Source organism: Hyperoodon ampullatus (assembly GCF_949752795.1).
Source record: "Hyperoodon ampullatus genome assembly, chromosome: 6".
NCBI lineage: Eukaryota > Metazoa > Chordata > Mammalia > Artiodactyla > Ziphiidae > Hyperoodon > Hyperoodon ampullatus.
Genome location: NC_136919.1, coordinates 31,238,887 through 31,251,657, shown reverse-complemented (window position 1 = coordinate 31,251,657; position 12,771 = coordinate 31,238,887). Strand labels below are relative to the sequence as shown.

The following is a 12,771-nucleotide window of genomic DNA, read 5'->3' as shown; positions in this document are numbered from 1 at the left end:
GCATACACTGAAATTTACTCATGTTTAAAATATCACTTTGTCTAGAAAATTCACAAACACGTTTTTCTGGTTATGATGTGGGATACATAAATAGCTACATATGATTTTCATTTAACAAACACATGAACTATTCCCCATGCTCTGAATGAGTCATCATAAGTCTGCATACTCTTGTAATTTTCTTAATGGTACATGAGACAGTAGTTTATTGTTTTATAGAACAAAATACAGCACTTATAATTCTCCTCATACTGCCTTTCAACCCCACTGTGAGAGCTGTGCATAAGAACACAGCAGCTTGGGTGGCTCATGGGTTCCGACATAATCTCTGCATTGGTTGGGTTGGAGGATGGCAAGGAAGGCATTCTAAGATATAAGTTCTGAGAATATAGAAACAGATTTCTCATAGAAAATGTATACTTGTCTACTTTAGCACAGGTACCGTACAAAAAGCCTCACTATTGAATTGGTCTGTTTGACTTATAAACTATAATTAGGATTTCAGTCTGATGTGGAGCAGCTTAAAATAGTATCACATACCCTGTTGATTCTTGCCTAGTTGAGATAGAAACACAAATTTGGGGGAAGAAGGTAGAAAAGAGTATTTTCAATTCCCCTTTATTAATACTGACATAAGCATTCATCAGCACAGATAATTAAGTGAAACTAAGTATTGCAAATTCTTTCCCTCTCCAAATCATGGCTTATATCTGATTTTGGTTGGCAGAGATTTACTAACAAGAAGGTGAGGGTTCATCTCCATGAAAAGCTAGAATACTGAAACAGAAGTCCAGGGCAGACCAGGCACCAAATCTAGGGAGGTACGGAGAGTGACCTGCTTGGGAGCCGGGAACTAGGTAGCATATGGGGATAGCAAAAGGAGACCCTAGAGGACAACAGCTTCACCAATAAAATGAAAATATATGTTATATTTAGAGAAGGAGGCAACTTGGTCATGTCTCTGAATTCATCAAACATACAATTTGTCCTTTAATGCCTTGTTATAATGAAATGATTTTTTTTCCCTAAGCAAATTCAGTCATGCAACCTTCTGAGTAAGGTTTCTGTCCTACCACAGTTTCTTTAATCCCATTTGAAGAATAATTAGAAAAAGGATTTGGAAACAAGAAATGGAACATTTCTTGAGTATTACCTAATTCTAGGCCTGATACTAAGCACTTTATATTTCATTTAATCCTAACTAAACCCCCTTAGAAGTATTCTTCATTTTGCCAATTCACTCATGTGGAAATTGAGGCTAAGAGGTCCCCACCATAAATCCCACACAATGAAGCTGGGATTCAAACTCAGGCCTAATTCAAAACTTTGTGCCCTTTTATGCTAACATGGCACTTTCCCTAAGTGAAATGTTAGAGGTGACTTAGCCCGGGTCTTAGTGACAGAAGAAGAGGAGAAGGAAAGAGAAGTAGCTGCTGGGGCATTTCTTCAGAGAAATCCTTTTGAATGGTCAAGAACTAGAGTTTTTCCCATGCTTTAAAGTTATTGCAAATGATGGCAATGTTTTAGAAGGTGGTAATGTGGCACTTTCTCTGACCGTGTTTTGAGGGGAAGTTTCCCCGGGGGATTTATAATACTAAGAATGAGGGAACTGTTCGTTTTTCAGAAGGTGAAACTAGGGAGACACTTAGAAACATTTGCAGCCTTAGGCTTGTGACATTGGGTGAGGATTTATTGGAGTGTGGGAATTCATTCCAAGTGTGTTTCCCAGATGCAGCTCTGGTCCCCAATCTACCCCTGCTTTCCTGTGTAACACCTTGCTGCCCTATGTGCCATTTGAAGCTTTGTAGCCTGTAAGGCTAGAAACAATGGCTTAGGGTCACAAAAAAAAAAAAAAGAGAGAGAGAAATGAGCATAATCTATTCTCAATTTCTTGGATCCTCCATAAGAGAGTATCAGTAAAGAGAAAGAGGAGGGAATTTTCAGAAATGGGCACTTAGTAGATTGGTGCTAATGGTTTCCTGGGGAAGTAGAGAGGTAAGCAGAAATGGGACACATCTTGAGCCTAAGGGAACCAAGTACTCCTGGATATTAAAAATATAATGACCAAAGGCTGATGCCTCCAAATATGAACTATATCACCTTTTGGAGATAAGGCATGTTTTAGATAAAGGTATGAAGACAGTGTAAGCATTTTGGACAAAACACTCTTCCTTTGTCACCTCAGACTCTAAATTTGAACAGAAAGATATTAAGTGGGTGATGGCAAAAACATCCTGAAAGCTGCTCTGTCAAGCATGTCAAGCAGGGCTAAAGATGTTGTGCTGTGATCAATGAAACAGGCATGTGCTGGGAGTCATGGCACCCTTAGAGCCTCAACTCTCTCTTGCTCAAATCACTCCTTGCTGTGCTTATTTATTTAGCTATACAATAAAAGGGTTAGAATGAGTGTTGCAGTGAGGGCCCCTCTGGCTCTTAAGACTCAAGAGCAAGATGATTTTCACTTGAGTGTTAACTTGTTTGGGGGAAATGGTGGCACACATTCTGCCATCTAGTGTCATATTTCAGGGTTTGCCCCACTGCCCAGCTTCTCAGGGATGCTCAATTTGGAGAACTGAGATTTTATTCCAGGATCCAGATGTCAGCAGCTGCAGCAGAGGAGAGAAGGACAAGTGCTCCCTGCTTAGAGAAGGACTGAGTGGTCACCTGGTTGTCAAGTGAGAGGTTGTCAATCTTGACTCTCAGGACCTCTCTGGGGACATCCATGGGTGCTAAACAAGTTAATATGAGGTTTTCTCCTGGTAAGCCAGGCAAACTGAACCTGGAAGTGGACAGATTAGGAGAATTATTATTGGAATACTCAGGTGAGGAAAGAAAAGTGATCTGATAAGGTGTTGATGGTAGATCCAAGGTCTCTGGACACTCAGCAGAGTGCAACAGTTAAGAAGTATAGGATGAAGTGGAGCTGAATCTGTAACAGAGCGAGCCTGGCTTTCAGAGTTTGGGGAAGGGTTTTCATTCTCCCAAGTTAGGGTAGGACCCAAGATCTGAACTCTGTGAAACCAGAAGGCAGTCAAAAAAGGTATTCTAGCAGCCAGTGGTCTATAGAGGGACGTATATGCAACCTCTGTCCATGCGGCCAAGATATCTTAGATATTTGAATGCTTCAAGACCTTGGACTCCAGGGACAGATAAAAAGAAATAACCTAAACAGGGGGTGGGTAAGACACCCCGTGGCAAACAGTGGGAGTCCCAATTTGAAATGGGCAGAAATGTGTAGTGTATGCACTTTTAGACGCTAAGTACGAGCAAATGGTCCTCAATAAACAGGGTGGATTTTGCCCGGGAACACTATTATTACCTGTTACATTTTTTCAACCATAAAAAAAAAATTAGGTTCGGGCTTCCCTGGTGGCGCAGTGGTTGAGAGTCCGCCTGCCGATGCAGGGGACACGGGTTCGTGCCCCGGTCCGGGAAGATCCCACATGCCGCGGAGCGGCTGGGCCCGTGAGCCATGGCCGCTGAGCCTGTGCGTCCGGAGCCTGTGCTCCGCAACGGGAGAGGCCACAACAGTGAGAGGCCCGCGTACCGCAAAAAAAAAAAAAAAAAAAAAAAATTAGGTTCAACTATTTAGAATTTGGGTATGATTTCCATGGGCTGATTTTCTAGCAAAAAGAAAGCTGATTACAATGGCCTGTCATTTGGGGACAAGTTTACTGGTAATCTATAAAGGTTACCTGAAAATTAATATTTTAGGGTTAACATTAAAATTGGAGTACAAGGATTATAAATTCAGAAAATATTACATGACCATGAATTGCTCATATTTTACCTATTGATTGAGAATGAAATAAGGAAAATATGTTTTATGAAATCACCACCCTTTCAATATCATGTCTGGTAGCATGGTCTCACTTGAATGATTTGTCAAACAAGTATTATCAGGTCAGTGAAAATATTCTCACAATGGCTGGAAATTTAAGCATCACACAAGCATAAGCTTTCTTTTCACTTCAAATATGAAAGTAGAAGGTGTATGGAAATTTATGTATCTTTGACAAGGCTAGAAATAAGCTGTCATTCTCTTATATAATGCCCTGTGCTCTAAATCAATTCCACATCAGGTTGCTTGTAACAGGAATCTGCTAGCATCTTTTCTTCATGTCACCTAAAGTCTGATCACTTGAATATTAACTCAGCCTCCACACCTTAAAAGTAGCCCTAACATACAAGCTTACATGAGTTATTCTTTTTTACTAGTATATCCTTCCTTAGCTGCACCTGGTAAGCCCATCTTCCAAAATGTTAATTATTTAACATTTTGAAAGCACTTACAGAACATATCATACTCTATATAAGCTCTTCAAAGGGTGAGGGTGTTTCCCTCAAAGGAAAATTGGGGTGCTTACCAAAGGTAGGGGGAAAAGAGCCAGGCATCTGTCTCACTCATCTCTGCTTCTCCACTGTAACCTAGCATTGTACCTGGTACATGGAGACTCTTTAATAAATGTAAAATGAGAGAATTAAATCAGTTGGCTCAGGAGTTAGGACTCTCTCTGTATCTTCAAACTTGTCATTTTTTATGGCTCCTACTTATGTTTGACAAATAGACACATATCTTTTTAAACAGTCATCTCCCTTTTGTGCAGGAGGGGAATTCTACCATTTCAACCTACTGTGTCAGTACAACTGGATAACCTCATCCCACTCAGAAACGGGCCAGACTCCATTGGGCTGCACATTGTGGGGAGAGCGCTTCCAGTCCCATGTCCTCACAGGAACCTTCCAGGTCTTACCATAGTTGGCTTCGATGTACTCGATGGTTTCACAGGGCACACGAATCTTCATGTCTACAAACTCGGTCCAGCACAGTGTAAACTTGGGAAACAGGTATCTGTGGCAAAACAGGCAATGTGGAGAGGCGTTAGGCTCCAACAGCAGAAGTTTTAGCCAAAGAACCCACAACTAGTGTACTCTTGGCTAAAGGACAGTCCTCTTCCACTAAATAGTTTTGGGGATAGACACAGGGGACCTTTTGCTGTTTCTGACTGTCCAGTATCTCTTTCTTCTTCTAATGGCAATAGCACCCCAATTTATCTCCCCTATTCCCAGTCCATATGGTTCAGGAAGGGCTGACCCAACCCCTAGGCCCCAGAGATGGGTAAAAAAGACTCAGGCCTAACCAGAAAATTATAGTGATTGGGTCAGGGATGGAAATTTATACAAATTAGGCAAATGAAAATCAGCCTTAGAATTTCTTTTGGAACTATCAGGGGAAGAAGTGTTCTTTTGCTGAGGTTTCTAAGCTGTAGGATGGAAACTGAGCACTGCTAGTGGCCACCTTTGCTGTTAGCAGGGACAGCCGGTCTGAGAATGAAGTCAAAGCAAAAAGTTGCCAAAAGATGGAGGAAAATGATAGAGGTCAGAAAACCCTGGGGAAGTGCTTGGATTTGGTTGTGGCCATTCCTTAAATACTGATAAATATATAAATATTCTTTTTGACTACACTTCTAATACTTGGAATTCGTAATACATGGAGGGAGGCATGTATAGCAGTGAGAGAGGAAACAAAACCCTCCTAGTTAGCCAGAGAACCTGAATCAATCCTGGCAATATATGACATTCTCCAGCAATAGCATTATAAATGCTTGTGTGTTTGTGAGAGGATATGTTAATTCCTATCTCCTGGGTTTCAACTGTGGTCCCAGATGGCTTTTGATGACCTTAGATAGCTGAAGGAGAAATTCCCAGGATCAGTCAGGATATTTCTCAAACTCCTTTCCTAACTCGCACAGTAGTAAGAATTTCATACCACAATACGTGAACATGGTAAGACCCACTATATGCTGGCTTTTTGAGCAAAGCTTCACACCCCACCCCCTCCTCAGATGCAGGAATAGAGATCTAATGCTTGGATGTACTGTACTTCAACAATACTTCTCTTTTTTTTTTTTTTTTTTTTTTTTTTTTTTTTTTTTGTGGTATGCGGGCCTCTCACTGTTGTGGCCTCTCCCGTTGCGGAGCACAGGCTCCGGATGCGCAGGCTCAGCAGCCATGGCTCACGGGCCCAGCCGCTCCGCGGCATATGGGATCCTCCCAGACCGGGGCACGAACCCGTATCCCCTGCATCGGCAGGCGGACTCTCAACCACTGCGCCACCAGGGAGGCCCAACAATACTTCTCTTAAAGGAAACAGTTATACAAACCACCTTCTTCCTGCTCTGCCTTTTATTTTATCACCTCCCCTTTTTAATTTCTGTTCTCAGCCTCAAACTTACTTCTTTCTTGCTTATTTTTAATAGGCTACACATCATTAAATCTCCATCAAATCCAAACTGCTACTAAAAGAACCTAACTAAAGAAAACCAAAATAAGCATCACATGTGTAAGGTGAATCTTCTTTTCCTTCACAGCACGGATTTTCCAGGGAAACAGAGCAAGCGCAACTCCAAGATGCTCTCCCAGGCTTCTCCCTTGCTTCCATACCTCATGTGAACCCACCTTTTTTTTTTTTTTTTTTTGGCCTTTCTTTCTTTTTTCATCTCAAATGTAAAAGAATATCTCTAAGCTAGCCCACTAGTTATAATGAATTTAACTCAACTTATAGCAGAATTATTTCAATTAGTAAGTTTCAGAAATTATACTAAAAAAAACCCATGTTTCTTAAAGGTACTTTGGATCAGTAAATGAAATTCTATATATTACAAAAGAAAGTTAAAACTAGCAGGTTCATTAGATTTAAGTTTATATTTTAGTGTTATATTCTGTGTTGTTGCTTTCTGAGAAATGTTTCTTCTCTTCACAACATGGCAAGAACCTTCAGTAATGAGATTTAAAGTGGCAATAGCAGAGATTAAAGAAATTTAAAATATCAGAGGATTAAAGAAAAAAGGAACAGAGAAAAACCAGATGTCAAAGTGTAATCAGATTATAGAAATGGGATCTAACTGGGATGTTCTCCAAGGAAAGGTCAGTTCTCAGATATTTTGCTTTTGAATATTATTTTACCACCAGATGAACATAAAGCCACAGATGAAAATGAGAGGCTGAACATTTCTAAAGAAAGCAACAAGTCCCTTCTACACAAACCAATAGGTGCTGGCAGTTAATAGACAATACCAGCTGGCTTCTGTGAAGAGAAGGCCACAGCAAATCTCAAAGCTGAGGAAGAAATAGGATACAGCACAGCTCCACCATCTGCTGGTCCCAATTTTACTCCGCACACTCATATTCATGGACTTGCTTATTTTGTCGTGAGGCATAACCATCCATCATCAGCCTCCACCCTCCCCGATCAAGATGCCGGTCAGCAGAATGTCCACCTGTCCCATCCTATCAAGTTGACACACTGAAGCTGAAATGAGGCAGAAATCATGGTCTATCTAGTAACAGGCCAAGAAACTTCCCTCTTAAATATAATCCTCTACAGTCTCATCAAAGAGAAGATAGAAAAACCGTAAGTCCAGGATGATACAATGGATGAGAATACTACAAATTTTATAAAAGCTTTTATAAAATGAAATGTTCAAAGTTTTCATTGAACAATGAGAGATTTATGAACAAAAACAAAACATTTAAAATATATAAGCAATCTTAAAATTACTCAAAGACAATTTAACTCAAATGTTAATTTTTTTTTGTTGTTGTTCCTAAATAAAAACATCCCCAAACTATCTTTGTGGTTTTATTTTCACCAAATAATTTTCAAGCCTTTCAGCAAAAAGAAAATTCCAGCTTCCTAGGAGAAGAGGGAAGATAAACAATAAAATGTGAAAACTGATTGTAAAATGGGACTGTGGAGAGGAAAAGGGGGGAGTGAGTGACTCAGAGCAGCACATGCCTTGTACCCCCATCCAGGTTACCAGTAAATAATGACTAAGACTATAATTAGAGTCAATGTTACCTTAGCTTTTAAAGCCCACATTAAGTTCTCCTAAGCAGTTTGTACTTTAAAGCTCTGAGACAGGATCCAAAATGTGAACAGATTTAAATTCAGACTAAACAACCCCAAATCAGAATATAAATTTAAGGGATCTTATCACACACACACAAAATCCTTCCATTCATTTTCTAGTTCATACCACTTCTACTTCTTTTTATTTTTGCAAAAAGCAGTAGTTAGAATTAAGAGTTAGTTGGAGAAGACCATTTTTTTCCTCACAGACATCCTTAAAATCTGTAAAACTACTTATTGGTGGTTTGATAAAGTAATTTCATCAGTTTAACTGTACCACCTAAAAACATAATTGCTAAATGAAAAACGCTGTTTTTACTGTTAATTAGTTAGCTAGACTAAGTGAGAGAGAGACATCATCAATGACAACTGAATCTGACCTTTTTAAACATAAGTTTGCATTAAACTCTAGAGTCGGAACAGCAGAGCTTTTTTAAACAAGAATTTCCTGCAAAACAACACAAAAGTTTATTCTCATTACCAATTTTGTCTCTTCTTTTAATTCTTAATTTCTTTTTCTTGTGTTATTCCAGTGCCTAAGCCCTCTAGCATACTGCTTAATTAAACCAGGGACAGCATGCATTCTTATTTTTTTTCTGATTTTAACAGAAAGGCTTCTAAAGTTTTACCATTAAATACGATTGCTCACTCTAGATTTTTGGCATATTCCCTTTATTAGGTTAAAGAAATTTCAGATCCCCTTTACTCCAAGTTTACTAAAAGCCCTTTTGTTGTTAATTATGAAATGTATCAAATGTTTTTAATGTCATCTATTGAAACAATCATATACTTTTTTCTCCCTTTAATCTTTTAAGTGTTGAGAATTACACTAATACACACACACTACATAATACTATTTGTTTGTTTTTCATTCAGGATATTTTCATCTGTGTTCACTAAGACAGTAATTTCCCTTAAAATTTTTTTTTTGGTACTGTCCGAGTCCAGTTTTGCTATCAGTCATAAAATGAATTGCTTAAAGCAGTTTTCTTTTTTTTTCCCCAAAATAAGATATATAATATAGGGAATAATCTATCTTGTGAAGGCATGGTAAAACTTTCCTGTAAACCTTCTAGGTCTTTTGGTAGGGAAAAAAAGGGGAAAGGAGGATTTTTGATTAGTAATTCAATTTCTTTAATAAGTTATTTAGAACTTCTTGAGTTAAAATTTTGTTATTTTCATATTTTATCTAATATCGCATTTTAGACTGTTGTCTTAGTTGTCCATAGCATTTTCTTTTGAGTCAGTGCAACACAGCTGTTTTGGATCAATCTTGCTAGATGTCTACTTAGTTTACTACTTTTATAATTTGTTATCTTAAGAACTAGCATTTGGATTTGTTCATCTTTGAGAGTTCTTCTTTCTTTTTTTCCTTTTTGTGGCAGAGACACATATCTTGCAGGATCTAAGTTCCCTCACTCGGGATCGAACCCAGGCCCTCAGCAGCAAAAGCACGGAGTCCTAACCACTGGACTGCCAGGGAATTCCCATGATACTGTTTGTTTTTTATTTCATTAATTTCTTCTCTTGGTTTCCTTCCTTCACTTTACTTAGACTGACTGTGCTGTTCTTTTCATCTCTTCAGTTGGTAGCTTAATTTTTTCAAACCTATTCTTTCATACTTGTTTTTTTTTTTCTCCTAGTCTCAGACCTTCCCAAGGGACATGGGATGGAGTGACTAAATGCACTCAGCTTGTGCCCCACTGATGAGCTTCCCTCCGCCCTACTTTTTAGAGGATGGGGTGGGGGGTGTGGGTGAGTCTGAATTGGGTTACTAGGCCCCCATACGGGGTACCTCACATCAGCCACTGAAATACTTATTGTTTTTAAGGCTACAAGTTTACCTCTATCCTCTTAACCGCATCCTATTTGAATCCTAAAACTTTTGTAATTTCCATGATCTCCTTTTTAATTCATTAGTTATTAAAGTGGGCATTTTAAAGTTTCCACACTTTTTAAAGATATCTTTTAATTGTTGATTTCTAATTCAATTCCATTGTGGTCATACAATGCCATCTACTGAAATAATCATGGGTTTTTTTCCCTTTAATCTGTTAATGTGGAGAATTACACTCATACACACACACCTCACAAGAATTTTATTAATGCTTTCAAATGTATTGAGATTGCCTTCATGTTGTAGTATATGATCAACTTTTATAAATGCTCCATTTATAGTGGATAAGAATGTACATGCACCATTTGCTGGATGAATACTTATATATATATATATATATATATATAATACTTTTATATATATATATATGTCAAATAGATCAAGCCTGTTGATTTTGTCCATATCTTGCATATTTTTACTAGTTTCTTCTTTGCTTGACCCAGCAGTTTTTAAAATAAAAGTATACCAAAATCTCCCACCAAAATTGTGGACATGTCAAATATTCATCAGAATTTCATCAGTTTTCAATTTATATATTTCAAGACTATAGGGCCTCCCTGGTGGCGCAGTGGTTGAGAGTCCGCCTGCCGATGCAGGGGATACGGGTTCGTGCCCCGGTCTGGGAGGATCCCATATACCGCGGAGCGGCTGGGCCCGTGAGCCATGGCTGCTGAGCCTGTGCATCCGGAGCCTGTGCTCCGCAACGGGAGAGGCCACAACAGTGAGAGGCCCGCGTACCACAAAAAAAAAAAAAAAAAAAAAAAAAAAAAAAAAAAAAAAAAAAAAAGACTATATTGTTGGAGTCATAAAGGTCATGAATATTATTTCTTCTTGGTGAACTGTTCCTTTGTAAAATTATGTAGTGGGCCTTTTAATCCTTTAACATTCTCCCCCACTGCAACCCAATAAAATTCTATTTTGTCTGATAGTAAAATTACAGTAGAATTTTCTTTGGCTAATAATATTGGGGTATATTTTTTCCATTCCTGTAATTTTCAACCTTCCCATGTGATTTTGCTTCAGGTGTGCTTCTTCCAAGTATTTTATAGTTAAATGTTGTTTTCTATCTCATTTGATACTGTTTATCTTTTTGTAGGTTAGCTTAATCTGTGAATATTTATTGTAATAAATTATGTATTTGGACATATTTTGAACTCTAGAGCCAGACTGTCTGGCTCAAATCCTGGCTTCACCAATTATTGTCATGTGTGACCTTGGTCAATGTTTTTGTGCCTTAACCTCATTTATAAAATGAGGGTACTAGCAGTACCTCAGAGAGATGTTAGCATAGAATGAAAAAGATTATAAAGTGCTCAGAATAGTATCTAACACACATAGTAAGTGCTATAACAATGCTGACTAGTTTTATGATTATTTTTACATGTTTTCAGTTTACCATACTTTTTCTTTGCCCTACCTTTCCTACTTTCATTTAGAATGATAAAGGTTTATAAATTATCTTTTGTTCTGCTTGTTTCGAAGTTTTAAATAATATTTCTATCCAGTAGTAATTACTGTTTGTAATATTTACTGTTTATTTTTCAACAAACATATTTCACTACAACATTTTCTAATAAAGACTAAATGTATACAGAATCTCTATCCTCTTCCTAAACATGGGACTTAGTATACTTTATTCCTTGAACACTTAACAAATCGCCTCCTCCTCAACTTATTTTTGACACGTCTTTTTTTTTTGTAAACAGGTAATGGCTAACAAATTTACTGACATATTTTATCCATTTGTGTGTCCACCATTTTTTCACATATATCATATCTTCCTTCTGTGTTCTTTAATACAGTTTTAAGTGTGGATCTGTGAGACATAAATTTTCTTAGTCTTTGTACATATGCAAATGCCGTTATCTTGATCTCCCTCTTGAGTGTTAGTTTTAATTGTATGTAACATTCTTAGTTGACAGTTATTTCTCCTCAGCTTTTGGAAGATGTTACTCCATTATCTTCTGTCCTCTATCGTAGCCAAGGTATATTTGCTATTCCTTTATGAACAATCTATTTTCTCTGGTAGCCTATAAAATTTTTTTGGTTTTGGTATTACTGTTTCCTTAAGAAGTATCTAGATGTAGATTTATTATTTATCCTGCTTGCCTGTCTTTAATTTGGAAATTCTCTTTATATACTCCTTCTTCATCATTTACTTAATTCTCTTTCAGCTCAGCTATGTCTTTTAGACATATTCATCAGTGATTTGTGTTTGGAGCAAAGGGAATATGGCAAGGTGAGGAATTATTGTGCCACATTAATTATATGTCATCAGCATCAATTTTGCCCATAGTTTTCTAAGCGTTTCTAAGAAATCAACTCTTTGTTTTCTTTTGTTTTTGATTTTTTTTTTTTTTTTTTTTTGGCCATGCCATGTGGCTTGCAGGGTCTTAGTTGCCAGACCAGAGACTGAACCTGGGCCCCCTGCAGTGGAAGCGTGGAGTCCTAACCACTGGATCTTCCCTAAAAACCAACTCTTGAAAACCAAAGTTACAGCATGCTGACTAGTATTTTTTTAACTATCTCTTCCACTAAACCTCTCACAATCCTATCACAGATTATACAGAGGCAAAGGGGTAATAGAGGAATGGCTAACACTCTTCAGAGACTGGACTGGAATATAGTCTCTCTGAGGTCTTTGTAGATCCCATATGCCAATCCTGTCCCAAACTTCTAACATATAATCAATATACATATAGCATATACATGTTTTATAAGATAAAATTCTACCCATTGAACCTTGTTTTCTGCTGACTTCCACTGTAAGTTGAGTGATTCCATCTATCTTATTGAAAAACTCTCCTATGCAATCTCCATAGGACAGAACTAGTGAAGTAGAAGAAATTTATATCACCAATGAGTAGACAAATTAAAGCTCGTATGGATAGTTATCATTTAACACCTGAATGCACACACTTAATGACCATATCAAAGACTATTCATTTAAAGCATGCACAAG

At 37.8% G+C, this 12,771-nt stretch overlaps 1 protein-coding gene across 2 annotated transcripts in view; it reads right to left on the bottom strand.

The window, feature by feature from the left end:
* Positions 1-4,522: 4,522 nt before the first annotated feature.
* Positions 4,523-12,771, bottom strand: part of FKTN (fukutin) — a 55,717-nt gene continuing 47,468 nt past the window's right edge. For both annotated transcript variants that reach the window (XM_079707181.1, XM_079707180.1), the window contains one exon: positions 4,523-4,852. In XM_079707181.1, coding sequence (XP_079563307.1) covers positions 4,639-4,852 — 214 coding nt within the window. In that variant the 3' untranslated portion in view covers positions 4,523-4,638. The remainder of the gene's footprint in view (positions 4,853-12,771) is intronic.